The sequence below is a fragment of the Typopeltis vanoorti genome, chromosome 3 (assembly GCF_054136105.1).
Source record: "Typopeltis vanoorti isolate ZY-2024b chromosome 3, IOZ_Tvanoo_1.0, whole genome shotgun sequence".
Taxonomy (NCBI): domain Eukaryota; kingdom Metazoa; phylum Arthropoda; class Arachnida; order Uropygi; family Thelyphonidae; genus Typopeltis; species Typopeltis vanoorti.
Window position 1 is genome coordinate 30,588,512 of NC_143551.1, and position 20,924 is coordinate 30,609,435.

Genomic DNA, 20,924 nt, shown 5'->3' on the forward strand with positions numbered 1-20,924 from the left:
TGGATTTTGCAAAGGCATTTGACAGAATACCACATGGAACACTGTTATGCAAATTAGAACAAATGGAGATGGATATGACATTGGTAAAGTGGATAAGTGGTTGGTTTGCCGGACAGATATCAAAAAGTTGTATATCTAACAGCAGAATCAAGGTGAAAACAGGTTACTAGTGGTGTGCCACAAGGTTCAGTGCCCGGACCATTGCTGTTTAATTTGTACATAAGTGATATAGGAAATAACCTGAAAGGAAATATTCAGTTGTTGATAATGCAAAATTAGCTGAAGTAATAGTTAATCAAAGCGATGTGGAGAACTTGCAGGAATATTTAAATAGGCTGTCAGTATGGGCAAAAGTTAATGGGTGTCAGTTTAATGTCGAGAAATGTAAAGTTATGCATTTTGGAATAAATAGATTATAAGCTGTATATCACATTGATGGCACTGTATTCCAGGAAATAGATGAAGCTAGAGATTTAGGGGGTGGTGGACAGAGAGTTAAAGTTTAGAGGACATATTGCTAAGGTTGCTAAATTAGCACATAAGATTGCTTGGCTAGTGAAGAACACATTAAAAAGTAGAAATAAAGAATTTGTAATTTCTCTTTATAAGGACTTGATACACCCCCATCTTGATTACTGCTCAAGTCTGGTCCGCTGAGTTTATTAGAGATGAGGAAGCAGTGGAGAGGATTCAGAGGCGAGCAAGATGGTGAGTGGCCTGTGGAATGTTTCTTATGAAGATAGATTGTGGATTGCAGAAGTTGGTTGATAGGAGAAAAAGAGGGGATATGATAGAAACATTTAAGTTACTTAAAGTATTTTATAGGATAGATGCAGGAGAAATGTTTCAGCACTTGGCTAGAGGGACCAGAACAAGTGTTCATTCTTGGAAGTTAAATAAAGGTATGGTCAGTAGAATTGTGATGACTAGATTTTTTGCTTGGAGAGTTGTGAATGAGTGGAATGGGTTTCCAGAGTCATTTTTGAATGCGTTGTCTCTTACTGTGTTCAAGAAGAGGTATGATAGATTGATGTGGATAGAAAGGAAGTATTGGATCTCTCGTGATGAGTCTTCGAACTCCATGGAGGTGCCTGTGGCACACATGGTTTTTCCACACACACACACACTGCATACATTGCTTACTTTTATATTTTGTCCTTTATTCCATTGGCAAAGAAATAGTATTTCAGCTGTTCTCTGTACATTTCCAGGAATCACAAACTACTCACATGAATTACCCTTCTCAACCTATAGTCCTAACGATGGTCTGCACTGCTTCCACCATATTTGTAACTGTTTGCCACCATTGTATGCCAATTGCTGTTTGTATCTAGCTCTGTTGATATGTCACCTGCTTTGTCGACATTCCAATAATTTAATAAACCTATTGTCACCTCTATTATGAAAGTAGACACTGGAGACCTGGTAGTGATACAAGCATATGCTTAATTAGACAACAGTCTTACAGTAGTGGTTAGTAGATAATGTATAATGTAACATACATATTGTAAAAACTCGCAAACCATTGCATTTTTGTCATGTTACTACACAAGTTGATGGCTGAAGGTTACCGACTAACAACTCTATCTTTGACACTCCATTAGCGCCCACTTGACAGCCTCTTGACAAGCTGTGGACAACCCATGAACAACTCATTCACCAGTTTATATATATATTTTAGTTCCCACTAGATCTTGTGTCAGTGTCGTGCATATACAAGGCTGTAGTCACTATTGTCTTACATTTAAAACAGACCAACTCACTTCGGTAAGCAAAAGCATGTGATATACAGCATCATATATTTTACTGTCAGACTAAATGACATGTACACTGAAAGATTACGGAATATAGCAATGCCAAATTTTCTCCACCAGCGAAGAGCACACATCATAATAATAGAAATAATTATTATATATTTAGAATAAAATTGTTTATATTTATGGATAAAATTATTGTATTCGTGTTTAATATGCTATTTGTTGCCTTATTCTTTCATATATATATGTTTTGATTGCTTTCTTATGTTATGTTGCAGCTTCATGAAATAGATATATTTAGCATGAATGATACATTGACTCCTGTTGAGCTACATTGTGATGTTGTTTGCTTAATGTATGATTCTAGCCATCCATCTTCATTTGAGTATATAGCTAGGATATATTTGGTATGTTTCATTTATATATTAAGAAATTTTCTCATTATATAAAATACAAAATTTTTATATGTATAGATTTTGTATTTATTATACATAGTAGTCAGTACCAATGTTCCCTCTAAGCTTTGTTCCTGTATGCACTCACACCAGTCAAATAAGAAGCACATATACCTAATAAACTGCATACACAAATTATTTCTTTCAGAATTTCTAATTTGTAGTCCATGTCCTGAACAGAAATCTGACAGGTATTTGCCATTATTATTAGCTTTGCTCTTTTCTCAAAATATCTTTGTATTTCTGACAATCATTTCTTACTCTGCTATTCTGATCTCCAACAAGGCCCAACTTTTCCTTTTTCATTGTGTCAGTTGCTTTCTCTAAAGCCTCATAAAATTCTCCGACTTCTACCTTAGTGGAACCTTCTGTGGAAACATAAGCACAAATAAGGACATGGACTGGTTATTACTAACACAATGTTCCAACATAAAATTGTGCACAAATTCACATGGAGAGAAGAAGCAAGGAATAAGGAAAGTCTCATTGACTGTGTTATAGTTGATGGTGATGTTTTCTCCCTGGTACACGAGAGCGTACACAGGATTTGAAACTGAAAGTGATTACCATTTACTCTTGAGCAGGATAAAATTGAATTTCATGTTGAAAAGAAGAACATGTAAAGAAAGTTTTAAAGCAAATAAAAGTTGAGCAACTTTCAGATGTGAACTGTAGACTAAAATACACAAACATTATTCAAGAAAAAAAGTAAGAGATTGAGAACAGAACCAAACCTTGGATGTTCAGTGGCAAATCCTGAAGAAAACATAGATTGATTCAGCAGAAGGGCATGTGGCAAGGTTGTCTGCAAGGATAGAAAAATCAGAACTCCATGGTGGACACAAGAAGATATAGAATATCAAAAGTTCCATGGCAAATAAGTCAGCTTGTGCTCTTAGAGGATATAGAGACAAATATAAGAAAGCTAAACACTGTGTAAAACTAGCTAAACAAAAGTCATGGGAAGACTTTGGTAAGAAAATAGAAAATAAATATCAAGAAGGTGGCAAAATATTCTGGAGGTTGTTATAAAAGGAATTAGAGATGATAAAGGTGACATGAAAATTGGAGAAAAAGATATCCTTGATGGTATAGAGTAATTATTTAGAAAAATTGCTAAATGAAACAATCAGTGACAGCTCGTAGTAAAACGCACTCAGCAGGCATGCAATCGGGAATACATATCCATACTTGAAGTAGAAAAAGTCATCAAAATTCTGAAATGTGGAAAGGCAGCCAGACTAGATGATATTCAACCAGAAATGCTCAAGTATGGTGGTATAGAAGTCCTACTGTGGCTGCACTGCATATTTCAGAAGGCACTGAACAGAGGTACGAATTCCATATGATTGGAGTAGAGCTCTCATAGAAACTATATATAAAAAGAAAAATAAAACAATGTGAAAATTATAGAGGTATAATCCCTGCTGAGTTTTCCTGGTAAGGTTTATGCAAGTATACTTGAGAAACAGTTCAGAAGAATTGTGGAAGAGAAGTTTGGTGAAGAACAAGCTGGATTCAGGCCAAATGGAGGCTGTCAGGATCAGATTTTCACTTTACGACAAATAGTTGAGAAATCATGGGAATATAAGTTTTGTATTTAAGTTTTGTAGATCTGGAAAAGGCATATGACACGGTGCCAAGAGAAAATCTATTCAAAACACTACAGTTATATGGTGTCAATGGGGCATTATATCAAGCAATACTTAATCTTTATTTGAGTTGTAAGTCAGCAGTTAGAATTGAAGGAAGTACAGGAAGATGGTTTAATGTTAAATTTGGTGTCAGACAAGGACGTCCATTATCCCCTATGTTATTCACTATCTATATGGATCACATTATGAAGGAAAGTGATATTAAACCTGATATCAAAATTGGAGATGTTAATCAGCTCTTTGCTTTATGTGTATGATGTTATACTTCTAAATAAATCCGCTACAAGTCTGCAAGATTCCCTGACTAAATTGAATAACTCTTGTAATAGATATGGTGTGAAGGTCAGTAATAACAAGACAAAGACAATGAAAATAGGCAGAAACATTGAAAATATCAACTGCATTGTGAATGGAGAACCTATAGAAGAAGTAATTCGGCTACTTAGGCACGATTTTTAATGAAGATGGTAAATTAAATATGGACATAGACAACAGAATCAACAAAGCTGGTATGGTAGGAAGTCAACTGAATAAATTTATATGGAATAAGAGAGAAATTAGCTGTATACATGACAGTATTCAAGAGCCAATTTTAAGTTATGGATCTGAGAGCTGGGTCAGGAGTAAAACACTTGACCAACGACTAGAGACCGCAGATATGAGAGTCCTGAGAAGATTAGGGGCATGAATAGATGGCATCAATGGCAATATCATATTAAAAATGAGGATATTAGGAAAGAACTTGACATTGTTAGCATCGAGGAATGTGTTAGCAGATCTAATCTCAGGTGGTATGGTGACTTAAACAAAATGGGAGAGGAAAGATTAGGAAAACAGATGCTCTCTGCCTGGTTGACAGGAAAAAGACCCTGAGGTAGACCATGATATAGGTGGATTGATACAGTAAAAAGTGCCTTAGAAGGGAGAAATATAAGATCTGATAATGTTGTAGTCTTGACAGATAGCAGATTGATTTGAAGAAAATTGTTGATAGGATGTTAGTAATGATGTAAGTTCCTCATGTAGTACTATCATATCTTGTTCATCCCGTTGAGGATACATGTCAGTAATTTGAGTTAGTGCCTTACAAGACTGAAATGCAAGTTCTGTTTTTGACATATATAGTCTTGACAAATAACAGATTAATTTTGAGGAAAATTGTTGATATGAAGTTGGCGGTATTGTAAACTTTTCATGTTGTACTATCATGTTAAGCTGTACACTCCTCAAGGTACATATCAGGAATTTGATTATGATGATGATGTGAAAGTAGTTCTGATATCTATGCACTGTAAGAGTACATGAACAAATTATTGACAGATGTTAAAATATAACTCACTTGCTGCTTTTTTAGTAAGAGTTTGTTAGCAAAGGAATTCTTAATAATCTAGATCTGCTGACCAGATACATTTCTTGTGAAACATTTTGAAAATAATGTGATGAATTAATAGAATGATCAGAACAATGAATGAATTGGTAGTTAACTGATCAGTAGGACCTTTCAGCATATACACTGTCCTCAGGGCCGGATTAAGATCCATAGAGGCCCTAGCCCTAAGCACTTAAAGGATTTTGGTGCCTCATATATATGTAATTCAAAATATAAACAATAATAAACCATAAAATAAATTTTTATTTTTCAAAATGAAACAAAACTTATAGTAAGATGGAAAATAATGTTTATTTTTGTATACTTCAACTTTATTTAGATTTGAAAAGTTTTCTCTTACTTTTTTTAATTGCAAAGTCTTTGATCAGATCCTCAAAATTAATCTTACGTAAACCATCTGCTTCTATACTTAATAGAGATAAGGCATTCAACCTGCCTTGTTGCATAGTTGTTCTGATGAGATTTTTAATATACTTCAACTGAGAAAATGAACACTCAGCTGAGCAATTTGTGACCATTAATGTTAAAAATATTCGAAAGGCAATGTCTATATTTGGAAAGGCACACTCAATATTGTCTTCTACAATTATTTTATAAAGTTCAGCATGACTGAATCTTGTTTTTACATTTTTTGTTGCACTGAACTTATGGTGCACATATGAGTGAAACTGTTGAAGCTCAGCTGAGAAATTAGTTTTCAAGTCCTCTGGGTAAGAATCAATCAGCTTTCGACAACACTGAGAATACCTTTCGATTTCAGTAGATGATGAAGTCACTGAAGTAGCATTATGTGGCACATCACTTAGAAAAGAAAATCTCTCTGATATTTCTTTGTATATTTCTCCTCTTTTTCTCATCTCAGTTTCAAGTTTGTCAACAATTGTGTAAAATGTGGTGATACGAAATTTATCTCTGGCATTCAGATATACTTCTGGAGCATCTCCGTCATTGGGTACCTTCTTTCTGATACATTTGCGAGTTTGAGCTGCCTTGTAATCAACATCTGGTAGCACTTCCTTTGTAGCTGCTTCATATCTTTCAAATTCATTTCATTAAGTGTACAATTGGTCAGCTAATGATCCATACAGATCTGCATACTCATTCTGTAGAACTTGGCTTACTCTATGAAAATTTTGCAAAATCTCATCCCAAAAATTCAACATAAAAACGAATTCTAGCTCTTGCATCTTATTTGCAATATTATCTGCTTCTCTTCTAGTGTCTCCCTTTTGTGATTGGTCTTTGGCTATACAGTCTAATGCGTCTAAAATTTGAAGGAAAGATTTCAAAATTGCTGCTGTTGCCATAGTATGTGCCTCCCATCTGGTATCAGAGAGGGATTTTAAGACATTTTCATTTCCAATACAACCTTTAAGAATTGTCCACCAGCTGGTTCAGGCTGAAAAAAAAAAAAAAGGGTATAGAGCAACCGCACTGTAGAGAAGAAATTAACTGCTTTTGACAGCAGTCAACAGCACTTCAGCCTACTGAATTTAGTGAATGAGCTGCATAGGGCACATATATAGCAAACTTGTTTGTTTCTAAATTTTTTTGCTGCATCCCCTTATAACGCCCAGACATGTTAGCAGCGTTGTCATAAGACTGACCTACATTTTGAAAAGTTTAGCTGACAAACTTTACGTAAGTACTGCAACACCTGATTTGCCATTTCCTCACCGGTATGGCATTTTCATATCCAGAAAGGTTAAAAAGCATTCAACAGGCTGTCTATCTTTTAAGTACCTAAGTACAACACTTAACTGGTCGATATATGACAGATCTGGTGTTGAATCAACTGACAAACTAAAATAACCAGAAGATTTTACTTCATCAACAATAAACACGTGGACCTTTTGAGCCATCAGTTGAATGAGTTCCTCACGGGTGGCTTTGGACAGATAAGAATGATTTCCTTTGCCACAATTTCCATATTTCGCAATATGACCTGCTAAAAATGGATCAAACTGACTTATGAGCTCAAGCAGCCCTAAAACGTTCCCATTTTGCAATGATCCAAATCTTTCTTCTGTTCCTCGAAAAGCCAAGCCATGTTCAGCTAACGTACGAATAACAGCTATTACACGCCTCAGGACATGTTCCCAGTAATCACACTCTTCCTGAATTTGTTTTTCCAACTGTTGTCCCAACCCTACACCTTGTCTGCAAGTTAAGTATGTTAACATAGAGTCTCGGTGAGTAGAGCTTTTTTCATGTTGATCAATTACAATAGTATTTCGCCAGTCACTGAACCCTTCTCTTGTAACAAAATGTGAGAAATTTTTAGGAGCAAACAGTTTACAAACAAAACAATAAACTGATCCCGTTGATAGTGAATACAATAACCACTGTCTCTTGTATTCCTCACCATTGACTTTTGTCCCAACAAAAAGTTTCTGCGAACAGTATCTTACTGGTTTGCCACTACTGTAATGTCAGTAAGACTTATCAAATGGCCCATTGTGGTGTTGACAGTCACTGAGTCCACAAGCCACATCATCAGCAGAGAAATCAAGCCACAACCCTGGATCTTTTGCTATATTTACTTCATCTTTTGCAGACTGAATCATTTCACCACCATCACCATGGCCCACTGAACTTTCATTTTCAGCAATTATTTCAACCTCAGAATGTTTATAAATTGTAAAGCAACTTGCATCAGCATTTGCAGTAGAGATATCAAGAGAATTTACAGACAAAGTGATGTCAGTAGTGAGACATGTGCCAGATGAACCTGCTTGTGACATCTTGATGATTCCAACATCATCATCATATTTTGATTTTGAAGTAATCAAAGTGGTATTTGTGTCCACTTCTGATGACGGAGATTTGCTCTGATCAGGAATTAGTATATAATGTTGTGGAACTTGTGTGAAGAAATCAGTCAGCTTTGCAGTCTTGGAATCTAATTCTAAAGTCTCCTCTTGTTTCTTTTTTAATAGTTTTTGCTTTTGTGCACCACTTAACTGAACACGTTTCATCTTGGTTCTTGGGATCTGTTAAATACAGAAATAAAAAGATTATTTTGTTGAATATTAGGTGGCAGTTAGTATATAATGAAGCTTTGCAGTCTTGGAATCTAATTCTAAAGTCTTCTCTTGTTTCTTTTTTGATAGTTTTCGCTTTTGTGCACCACTTAACTGAACACGTTTCATCTTGGTTCTTGGGATCTGTTAAATACAGAAATAAAAAGATTATTTTGTTGAATATTAGGTGGCAATCAACACAGTTACACATATCACAGACAAAATCATACAAACAATTTAATTTTTGGCTTACAAAATCATACAAACAATTTAATTTTTGGCTTACAGCTGAATCTTGTGCTTTCGTGCTTTAATTAACTCTTATTTTACCGGAGGCGTGTTTCTGAGACAACCACGTGATTTTTTTTATATTTGCTTCTGGAGCCTTTTATAAGACATAATTTATTAAAACAAGACCTAAAACAGACAGGAAAATAAAATGGTTACGTTAATTATAAAAAATTACCTCATTTGACGCAATGGTAGTGCCAGAAAGCATCGTTATGAACAGTTATGCACGTGGTTAGAGTTTTATTAGGCCTTCTACACGTTATTATTTATTGAAACAAAGTAGGTAATAGTAAGAAAAGATATAAACAATGAAAAACTAATTAAAAATTAATTTAAATTAAATTCGTCATCTAACTAAAGCAGAAATTCTGTGGTGCCTTCCTTTTCATGATGCCCTAAGCACGTGCTTATTTTGCTTAATGGTTAATCCAGCCCTGACTGTCCTGGTTGACCGAGTTGTTAGCATATCCACTCTTCAACCAATAGGCTATGGGTTCAAATCCCAATATGGGCATGGATGTTTTTGATTGTTTTTAGATGAGAGGTGAATTTAATTTCCTGGTATGAGACCACCACCTCCGCTTATTAGAAGCCTAAAGTGGCTTGAAAATGTTTCATGTTTTGTTTCTAGAGTAATGTTATTGGACTATGTAAAAAAATAAATTTAAAAAAAATGAAATTGATAAAAATAGAAACAAAAACAAAAAACCTTAGCCCACCCACGGTCCAAAATGTATCATAGGTTTGCAAATAACCTTTCGTTGGTGGGAGTAATAGTGTAATGTAATGTAAAGAAAATCTCATTTTATTTAATATTTTTACTTCACGTATCGTATTTATCCCTCAGAAGTTTCTTTTTAGTCTGTATTACTACTACTGTCATACTAACTATAAACATTTTATGTACCCACAAGGGATTTACAGTTACTATGGTTGTAATAGTACACAAAAAAAAATTACATTATTATTAATTCATTATCAACAGTATAGGGAATTTGTAAGAATTAGTCTAGATTAGTCTGTTCTGTGTTCTCTTGTATTCACTTGCTTCTCTTTCTTACATTTTTCTCTTTATTCTATCAAAGCACTTGCTGACTTATTTGCTAGAAACTTTCATTATACTTTCTTCTTTTGCATGAATGTCTCTTTAACTTCCTAAGTCCACATGGAGTTCAGATTTTTCTATTCTTATAAACAAATTCACCATATACTTCTCTGGCTGATTCAGTCGATGTTTCTTTAGAGTCTGCCTAAGTCTCCAAGGTTTGGTTTTTGTTTTCAAACAGTTTTTTCTTCATCATCATCAAATTCCTGATATGTACCCTCAAGGGGTGTACAGGATATGATAGTATTACATGAAAAACTTACATCATTACTAACTTCCTATATACAATTTTCCTCCAAATCAATCTGTTACCTGTCAAGACTTCAACATTATCAGATCTTATATTTCTATCGTCTAAGGCACTTTGTACCATATCAATCCACCTATATCTTGGTCTTCCTCTGGGTCGTTTTCCTGCCAACCTGACAGAGAACACTTGTTTTACTAATCTTTCCTCGCCCATTCTGTTTTAGTGACCATACCACCTGAGATTATCTCTGCTATTGCATTCCTAGATGCTGACAATGTCAAGTTCTTTCCTGATATCCTCGTTTTTAATATGATATTGCCATTGATGCCATCTGTTCTTGCCTCTAATCTTTCTCAGGACTGTCATATCTGCGGTCTCTAGTCTTTGGTCAAGTGTTTTACTTCTGACCCAGCTCTCAGATCCATAAGTTAAAACTGGTTTGAACACTGTCTTGTATACAGCTAATTTAGAGTTCCTACTAATTTCTCTCTTATTCCATATGAATTTATTCAATTGACTTCCTACCATACCAGCTTTGTTGATTCTATTGTCTATTTTCATATTTAATTTACCATCTTCATTAAAAATCGTGCCTAAGTAGCTGAAATGTTTTACTTGTTCCACAGATTCTCCATTCACAATGCAGTTAACATTTTCTATTATTCTGCCTATTTTCATTGTCTTTGTCTTTTTATTGCTGACCTTCATACCGAATCTATTACAACAGTTATTCAATTTAGTCAAGGAATCTTGCGGATTCGTAATAGATTTATTTTGAAGTATAACATCATCCGCATAAAGCAAAGAGCTGACATTAACATCTCCAATTTTGATATCAGGTTTAATACCACTTTCCTTCATAATGTGATCCATATAGATAATGAATAACAGAGGGGATAATGTACATCCTTGTCTCACACCAGATTTAACATTAAACCATCTTCCTGTACTTCCTTCAATTCTAACTGCTGACTTACAACTTAAATACAAACTAAGTATTGCTTGATATAATGCTCCATTGACACCATATAACTGTAACTTATTGAATAGCTTCTCTCTTGGCACCTTGTCGTATGCCTTTTCCAAATCGACAAAACTTAAATACAGATCTTTGTTATATTCCTATGATTTTTCAAATATTTGTCCTAAATTTCTGATCCTGACAGCCTCTATTTGGCCTGAATCCAATTTGTTCTTCACCAAGCATTTCTTCCACAATTCTTCTCAACTGTTTCTCAAGTATACTTGCATGGATCTTGCCAGGAACACTCAGTAGGGAAATACCTCTGTAATTCTCACATTCAGTTTTATTTCCTTTTTTATATATGGGTACTATGAGAGCTCTACTCATATCATCTGGAATTCATCTCTCTGTCCAGGACTTCTGAACTATGCAGTGCAGCCATTGTAAGACTTTTATACCACCATACTTCATCATTTCTTGTTGCATATCATCTACTCTGGCTGCCTTTCCACATTTCAGAATTTTTATGGCTTTTTCTACTTCAAGTATGGATATGTATTCCTGAATGTATGCCCATTGAGTGTTTTTTTACCACCGTGCTATCACTGCTTGTTTCATTTAGCAATTTTTAGAAGTAATTACTCCATACTTCAGGGATATCTTTTTCTCCCATTTTCATGTCACCTTTATCATCTATAATCCTTTTACAGCACTTTTTTCTCCATTTCTAAGCTTCTTCAACAACCTCCAGAATATTTTGCCACCTTCTTGATTCTATGTTCTTGCCAAAGTCCTCCCATGACTTTTGTTTAGCCAGGTTTACACAGTGTTTAGCTTTCTTACATTTATCTCTGTATTCTCTAAGAGCACAAGCGGACTTATTTATCAGGAACTTTTGATATGCTTTCTTCTTTTCCTTCGGTGCCTCTTTAACTTCCTGTGTCCACCATGGAGTTCTGATTTTTCTATCCTTGCAGACAACCTCACCCCATGCCTCTCTGGCTGAATCAATCAGTGTTTTCCTCAAGACTTGCCACTGAATCTCTGAGGTTTGGTTCCTGTTCTCAAACTCTTTCATTTTTTCTTCAATAATCTTTGTGTATTTTAGTCTACAGTTCACATCTAAGAGCTGCTCAACTTTTATTGAAGTTTTTTGCCTTCTTTTTTTAAAACTTGTTTGTATTTTTTTCAATATGAAATACATTTTTCTTCTGCTCAGAAATAAATGGTGATAATTTATTGTATACTGTTATCCTGAACCAGCATTAAAATATTTGTATCAGGAGTAACATAGTGGGATTGTTTCTATTTCTTCTGTCTTCTTTCCATGTGAAGTTGTATTCATTCTTATGTTGTTAGTAATAACTAATCTATGTCCTTAACTGAAATTTAACTTGTACTCTCTATTATTATTAGCTTTGTTTGCTTCTTGAAATTTTTGCAAAATATTTTTGTATGCTGGTATTCATTTCTTACTCTACTGTTTAGATCTTCAACAAGGACCAACTTTTCCGTTATATCAGCTGTCTTTCTAATGACTCGAAAAATTTCCCTATCTTCCTTAGTTGAACCTTCTTTGGGATCATGGCCACAAATAAGTCTCAGTGCCCATTTTGATGTTTCTTCATATCACTTTACTTCATATTGCCTTCTATTTAAGATTATTATTCTCATGTCTAGTGTTGAATGCTATAGCTAATTCTTTTCCGTGATCATTATTGTCTGAATATAACCTCTTTTATTTATTATTTAGAAAAATCTTGCATGTTTTTGTTTTCTTTGTTTCAGTTATGTCAATCTAGTAGTTCTCTAATTCTCCTGCTACACTTCTCCCCTCCCCATTGATATAACATTGATGGCACCTATCTTGAATTCTGTTGAGTTTGAGTTTTTTTCAGTAGCTGACTTTCATTCTTAATGGTTATGTTGAAAAATAACAGAGATTTCAGTTAATTGTTTGATGCCCGAGCTGAAATTTCTTTCTGTTATAGTATCATTTTATTTTAGTTTCTGACTCTGCAGAATACAGTGTGCTTTGTAAACTCAAATCGCAGCCCATTCTCAAATCCGTTCAGTATTCTGGCAGAAATTTACCTATCAGGTGTGTCATGGGAAGGTGATATCAATATTCGGTTAGAAATCCGGTAAGTTCTCTGAATTTCTTTAATCCATATGGAGATTTCCTTTCAGTTATCTAGCTTTGACTTTAGTGGCTCCAACATATACACTCCATTGTACACATTATCTACAGCATAATATATTATATTGCACAATATATGTTGTGTGATGAATTTGGTTTTCTGCAATCAAGTATTTGTGAAGCCAGGTATCAGTTACAGTAGTTGATCATTTTCTTTCTAGAATGTTTTTTTTCCTTTGTCACAAATGAAAATCATATAATGTTAATGGCTTTCTGAGTGACTTGACACCTCCAAGAATGCTTAATAAGAAACTTTCAACATAATGAAATGAATGTAAGAAGTATGAAATCAAAATATGAAATGCTTTAATATTTCCAAGTCATTTGATTGTGTTTGGCATCAATGCCTTTTCATCAAGCTACCATCTTTTGCCCCCCCCCCCTTCTGCTCTTTGTGATTAGATTGCTAGATTCCTCTCTGACCTTTCATTGTATATAATTTTTTCATCAGATTTCTTGATCATTGCTGAAGTACCCAAGGTTTCTGTACTCTCTCTCCTTTATACATCAATGACCTTATCTCTTACTATCATATTTATTGGTTTGCTGATGATAGTCCATTCCTGTTCATTCAAGAAGCCATACTCAAAATGACTGAAGCTTCAAGATTTTCCTCACATCATTATCTTAAACATTGATCTCTTCACCATTCTCAAATAAGGTTAAAACAAATTAGTGAATTTCAATGCTGTTAAAAACCCAGTCCTGCCTTATTACCTGCAAGAAAGCTTCACTTCCTCTTACTTGTGATAATGTTCTGATATCATGGCAAAAGCTGCCTCATTCTCTAAAAAAATGTTTCTCCTCCCCAAAACACTACTTTTCTCCTTCTAAACTATCTGGCCAACCTTATAATATTGTTCTCACATTTGGGGTAATGCATCCCTGCCCATTTCTATATAACACATATTGATACGTGTTATATAGAAATGGACAAGTAGCCTGATAGGTGACACTTTCTCTGAAGCACACTTTTTCTACATTATACTTTTTTTAGCTATTTTCATGGGCATTGCTCTGCTTAACTTGCCTCTAACTTTTCTCTGCTTTACTCTAATCATGTAAGAACTAGAGCAGCTAGCAGCTTATCTCCAACATTTCATTATCTTCCTTCATTCCATCACTATTCTTTGGAAAAGCCTTGTCCATACTGTTTTTCTTTGATGAGTAGTAGCCCTCAGCTTTTCAAGAAACATATCAGTGGATTTCTTCTTTCTTAATCAAACATGGCATTTGCATTGTTTTGTTGTAGGTCTTGAGACCTCACATGTGTCTGGTCATAAATAAAATAAAAAATTACAGAACTGCTGCCCATATATAATTTCATAACATTAGTTAATGTTTTTCATGAGCTGTATTTTCTGAATCACACTTTATTTTGCTTAAAAATAGCATTGAAATAATCATTTTCTGAATGATCAGTCTTTCAAGAACATACAATTAACATAGCATCGCATGGCATCATACAATTTCTGCTTGCAACATTATTTAACACTATGTACTGCAAAATAATGTCTTACAGTGAAAAATAGAAATAAATTTAATAAAATTTCAAACTTATAAAAGTTTTCAACTTGAAAGTATTTGTCTTATGAACTAAAAACATGAAATCTATCAGAAAATATTATTACCAGCAGAACACTTTTGCTGGCTATTACTTCATTTAACTGAAATAATATATATATATATATATATATATATATACATATATATTAGAGAATAAATTTTAAATGACTTTAAACTGAGATAAAATATTAAATTTTAATGATAATGATACAACTAGTTTCAGCCTTTTACAGCCTTCTTCAGGTATCCACTAAAGGTAGAACACTCCCTAAAGTCCGTTCTCTTATAAGCCATCTGAAGCCTATTCATCATAACCTGAAATATCCAGGTGTTTACAAGTTATGGTGCTACTGTAATAACCTTATTTTGGACAGACTAACAAATCTGTTGAACTGCATATTGAGGAGCATAAGAGAGACATCTCCTATAAAAGATCACATGCATCTGCGCTATCCAGTCATCTTCTTTTCTCTAACAACCCTCATGACGATCTACAGTCACTCAGTTTGCTGGGATAAATCCGAAAACATTTTTCGCTGTAGTGATGGGTTTGAAAGGAAAATCGTGGAGTCCAGAGAAATCCTCCTTAATCCTGAACATTTGAACAGCAATTTGAGTTATAACATCCCTGATAGCCATACTGCAGTTGTTCAATACTGGCGCTCATGAGAACCTGCAAGCACAGACACAACAAACAATAGTAAGTTAGATAGAATGACTTGAAAAATACAACGTTTTTGTGTCAATTATGTATAGCATTTTTTGCCTGTAATTCTCAGTTTTTTGTAACTTCAATTTTTTACTACTGTGTTCTACCTTTAGTGGATACCTGAAGAAGGTTTAAGGCTGAAACTAGTTGTATCATTATCATTAAAATTTAATATTTTATCTCGGTTTAAAGTCATTTAAAATTTATTCTCTAAAATGTATCAGTACAACCGAGTAGAAGATCAAGGATACACACACACACACACACACACACACACATATTGTAAAATAGAGTTGACTGACTTAAACTGAGAGTTAGGTAAAAAGAGGTTTAATAGTAAAACACGACTAATTTCGGCTTATAACAGCCTTCATCAGGTAACATTATAAAAGAAAAGAAAAAACACTAAACACTGAAGGTTAAAAAAACTATGAACAACATAGAGAGCCTCTATACATAATTAGCATGAAAACTTTGTAGTTGTATTTAAAGCTGTTCTTTCGTTTGTTGCATTGTTGGGAGAGTGCGTGCTTGCAGCATCACGTGAACGCCAGTACATCATTACAGTTGAATGGCTATCTGGGAGGATGTAGCTCAAGTTATTATTTAGATGTTCAGGGTTGAGGATGATTTCCCTAGATTCTACAATTTTTCTCTCCAATTCATCATGGCAACAAAAGATGTTGGTAGATCTGTCCCAGCGGACTGTATGACTTGGGTTTTCATCATTAGGATCAGCTGAGAAAAGGATATGGCTTGATAAGGCACTGGCTCACTGTCTCTTGTAAGTAATGTCCCTCATGTGTTCCTCCATATGTAATTCAATAGATTTGTCCGTCTGGTCAAAATAAGGAATATCACAATCATACCATATTTTGTACACACCAGGATATTTAAGATGATGATGACAAGGTTTTGGGTGGCTTATTAAGTAGTGGATTTTTGGAAGTGGAGTGAACAAAGTTCTGATATTGTATTTTCTTAGAACCTTGGCTAATTTTCGTGAAACTGAACTTATGTAAGGAATAGATATATTGCCTTTAAATGTATTTATTTCTTCTGTGTGATGACTAGGAGGATTAAGAAGTAATTTTTTAATAATTCTTTCAGAATATCCACTAAGTGTGAAAGTAGTTTTGAGGTAGTTGATTTCTTTTTGAAGTTCATTTGGGTCATCAGGAGAGGAGAGTGAGCTCTGTGTCCCAAGGTAGAAATTATTCCAAGTTTTTGGGGAGGAAAGTGATGGGACTGACTATGAAGATATCTGTTGGTATGTGTAGGCTTTTGTACATCGAAATTTTAAGTTTACCAGAAGAGCAGGTCGGTTTTACATATAGAAAAGGCAGGGAACTATCAGTTTCAAGCTCGGCTGTGAACTTTATACTTGGATGTCGACTATTGAGATGTTCCAGGAAATCCATTAGGGAATCATGTCCATGGCTCCAAATGAGGAAAATGTCATCCACATAACATTTCTAAACTTTAGGTGTTAAAGCAAAGGAAGAGATAGCCTTGACTTCAAAATCCTCCAAGTAAATATTTGCAAGAATAGGGGATAAAGGATTACCCATCGCCAGACCATGATTTTGCTTGTATATAGTATCTTGGAATCTAAAGTAACCGGACTTGATGCAATGAGTAAGTAAGGCCAACATTTTTTTGGATAACTTGTCTTTGAGTAATGTTATGACTTCGTCTGTTGGGATATTAGTGAACAAGGAAATTATGTCGAAGCTAGCCATGATTTCATCTTCATTAGCTGTCACATCCTTAATGTACAAAACAAAGTCTGCTGTGTTATTGATAAAGGATATAGACTTGCCTGAAAAACATTTGAGGTATTTTGCAAGATGTTTAGAAAGTTTGTACGTCAGAGAATCAATACCTTCCACAATGGGACGTAGTGGGGTGTTTTCTTTATGGATTTTTGGAACTCCATATATGCACAGAATAAGAAGATGGAGAGAGCATAGAGACAGGCAAACGTTTCGAGACAGTTCAGTGGTAGTTTTTAATAAGTTGTTGGTACGATTTTGAAGTTCTCAAGTTGGATCTCTCTCTCAAGTATTGAGTAGGTATCACTTTGTGGTAATTCAAGTATCTTATTTTGGTAATCTTCAGAGTTGAGGATAACTGTTGCATTGCCTTTGTCTGTGGGAAGAATAATTATATCTCTGTTATTTTTTAACCTCTTAATTACTTTGCGTTCTTCAAAGAAATGTTATCTGCGGGTGGTTTTGGATTATCGATAATAAAGATGGATTCAATATGCAGAAGTTTTGCATCTTGTTTTACATATATATATATATATATATATATATATATATATATATATACACGAGGGCTGTTCAATAAGTAATAAGACTAATTTTACTGTCGCAAAACCACTCATCACAATATTAATTTCTGTGGAATAAAGAAATGTTGCTGTCTGTATTAACAAAAGAGGTTGATAGATGGCGTACATGGGCTGATGTGCCAGAGTGTCACGTGACTAAATGCAAGCTTGTTTCGGCACGCCTACAAGCCACGACCAGTCGTCGAAATGGAAGCGTCCTTGGAACAGCGTTATGCGATTAAATTTTGTGTGCGTTTGCAAAAATCTGCATCAGACACTTTTAACATGATACGCAAAGCTTTCCACGATGAAGCAATGTCGAGGGCATGTGTTTTTTGCTGGCATAAAACTTTTAAGTAAGGAAGGCAAAATGTGGAAGATCTTGAACGTGAGGGAAGACCTTCAATGTCCATCACAGAGACAATGATCAACACAACAGTGATTATCATCAAGGAGGATCGCAGAATTACAGTTCGCCAGCTGCATGTTGTCCTGAATATTTCTGTGGGAAGTGTTCACTCAATCAGGGCTGAACATTTGGGACTGAAACGTGTTTGTGCCTGATGGATTCCCAAACTCTTGACACCAGAGCAAATGCTGCATCGAGTGGATGTGTGCACAGAATGGAAAGAAAGACTGGAACAAGAAGGCGACAGCTTCTTAAAATGCATCATTACAGCAGATGAAGCTTGGTTGTATCACTATGATCCTACAATGAAACAACAAAGCAGTGAATGGAAGCATCCATCTTCTCCTACCCCCAAGAAAGCAAAAACTGTAAAATCGGCTGGTAAAGTTATGACCATAATGTTTTTTGACTACAAAGGCATTGTTTACCAACACGCTGTAGAACCCAGGAATACTGTAAATGGCTCATGCTATGCGGATGTTTTACGGACAATGGTACAGCAGGTCAAAAGGAAGCATCCATTGCTGAAGAATGGCTTCTTATTGCACTACGATAATGCAAGGCCACATATTGCCACATAAAGCTGAGGAGGCGGTTTTGAAAGAACTCTCAAAAAAAAGGACTTTCACATGTGTTTAAGAAGTGGACGCAACATTGGGACAAATGCATCGCGTCTCACGGTAGTTACTTCGAAAAAGACCATGTAAATGATGACGATTAAAGGTAATCTGTTTTCTGTATAAATATAGTCTTATAACTTATTGAACAGCCTATGTATTTTAGAGAATAAATTTTAAATGACTTTAAACCGAGATAAAATATTAAATTTTAACGATAATGATACAACTAGTTTCAGCCTTTAACCTTCTTCAGGTATCCACTAAAGGTAGAACACAGTAATAAAAAATTGAAGTTACAAAAAACTGAGAATTACAGGCAAAAAATGCAATACATAATTGACACAAAAAAAAAACATTGTATTTATCAAGTCTTTTTATCTAACTTGCTATTGTTTGTTGTATGTGTGCTTGCAGGTTCTCGTGAGCACCAGTATTGAACAACTGCAGTATGGCTATCAGGGATGTTATAACTCAAATTGCTGTTCAGATGTCCAGGATTAAGGAGGATTTCTCTGGACTCCATGATTTTCCTTTCAAACTCATCAGTACAACGAAAAATGTTTTCGGATTTATCCCAGCAAACTGAGTGACTGTAGATCGTCATGAGGGTTGTTAGAGAAAAGAAGATGACTGGATAGCGCAGATGCATGTGATCTTTTATAGGAGATGTCTCTCTTATGCTCCTCAATATGCATTTCAACAGAGTTGTTAGTCTGTCCAAAATAAGGAATATTAGTCGCACCATAACTTGTAAACACCTGGATATTTCAGGTTATGATGAATAGGCTTCGGATGGCTTATAAGAGAACGGACTTTATGGAGTATAGTGAAAAACATCCTGATGTTGCATTTTTTAAGGACTTTAGCCAATTTATTGGAGACTGAACTAATGTAAGGTATTGAGAAAATTTTAAAATCAGTAGTTTCTGTAGTACGCTGCCTAGGAGAATCCAGAAGAAATTTCTTAATTGTTTTTTCAGAATATCCATTTTGTTTAAAGATAAGAGAAAGTTGTTCAGTTTCTTTTTGGAGTTCATCTGGTTCATTTAAAAGAGATCTTGCTCTGTGTCCTAATGTAGAAATAGTTCTGAGCTTTTGTGGTGGAAAGTGATGAGATTGACAGTGCAGATATCTGTTAGTATGAGTTGGTTTTCATTATCATTAAAATTTAATATTTTATCTTGGTTTAAAGTCATTTAAAATTTATTCTCTAAAATGTGTCATTACAACCGAGTAGAAGATCAAGAATACATACGTATATATATATGTGTGTGTAGGAAGATTGATTTACTCAGTGGATATACATTTTTTAAAAAATTTAATGACTAGAAACTGAGAAAAGTGAAAACAAAGTTTAATAGCACAACTAGTTTCAGCTTGTATCAGCCTTCTTCAGGTGCACATTAAAAAGAAATAACCAATAAAAACATAGAGGAAATAACTATAAACACCACAAAAAGTTAGTGTATATATTTCAATGTTGAAGTCTGCGTATTCAAAACTGTTCTCTCTCTCTCTCTCGTTGGCTTCATTGTTGGGCGTATGCATGCGTATAGCATTTCATGAATGCCATTATTGGATTGTAGCAAATGACAGTCTGTAAGGTTGTAACTCAGGTTGCAACCTGAGATATAGGGGGTTGTATTTGAGATGTAGGTGGTTGATTATCTTCCTTTCTAATTCATCATAGCAACGGAAAATGTTATTAGACTTGTCCTATAGAACTGTATGCCTAAGATTTTCTTCATTAGAATTGGCCGAGAACAGAACATGACTGGAAAGAGCACTGGCTCATGTTCTCCCGTAACTGATGTCTATCTCTTATGTTCTTCAGTGTGTAACTCGATTGATTTCTCTATTTGGCCAAAGTATGGTACGTCACAGTTGCACCAAATCTGGTAATTACCAGGATATTTAAGGTTGTGATGTCTATGTTTCGCACGGTTCAGTAAGATGTGGATTTTCAGAAGGGGTGTAAATAAAATTCTTATGTTGTATTTCCTAAGCACCTTGGCCAATTTGGGTGAGACAGAGTTTATGTATGGTATATAGAAATGTTGCCTTTCACAGTATTGGTCTCTTCATTATGATGAGCGGGTGGATTTAATAGGAATTTGTGAATTGTTTTTTGTGAATAACCATTCAGTTGAAAAGTGGTCCTGAGAAAATTGAGTTCTTTATTAAGTTCTATC

The 20,924-nt window shown here is 34.7% G+C and overlaps 1 protein-coding gene across 5 annotated transcripts in view; it reads left to right on the forward strand.

Annotated features, from left to right (window-relative positions):
* Nucleotides 1–20,924, forward strand: part of Miro (mitochondrial Rho GTPase) — a 439,377-nt gene that overhangs the window by 313,495 nt on the left and 104,958 nt on the right. For all 5 annotated transcript variants that reach the window (XR_016550640.1, XM_090415513.1, XM_090415514.1 and 2 more), the window contains exon 18: nt 2,036–2,164. Coding sequence is in view for 4 of the 5 variants with exons in the window: in XM_090415513.1 (XP_090271639.1) it covers nt 2,036–2,164 (129 nt within the window). In the remaining variant the exon portion in view is untranslated. The remainder of the gene's footprint in view (nt 1–2,035; nt 2,165–20,924) is intronic.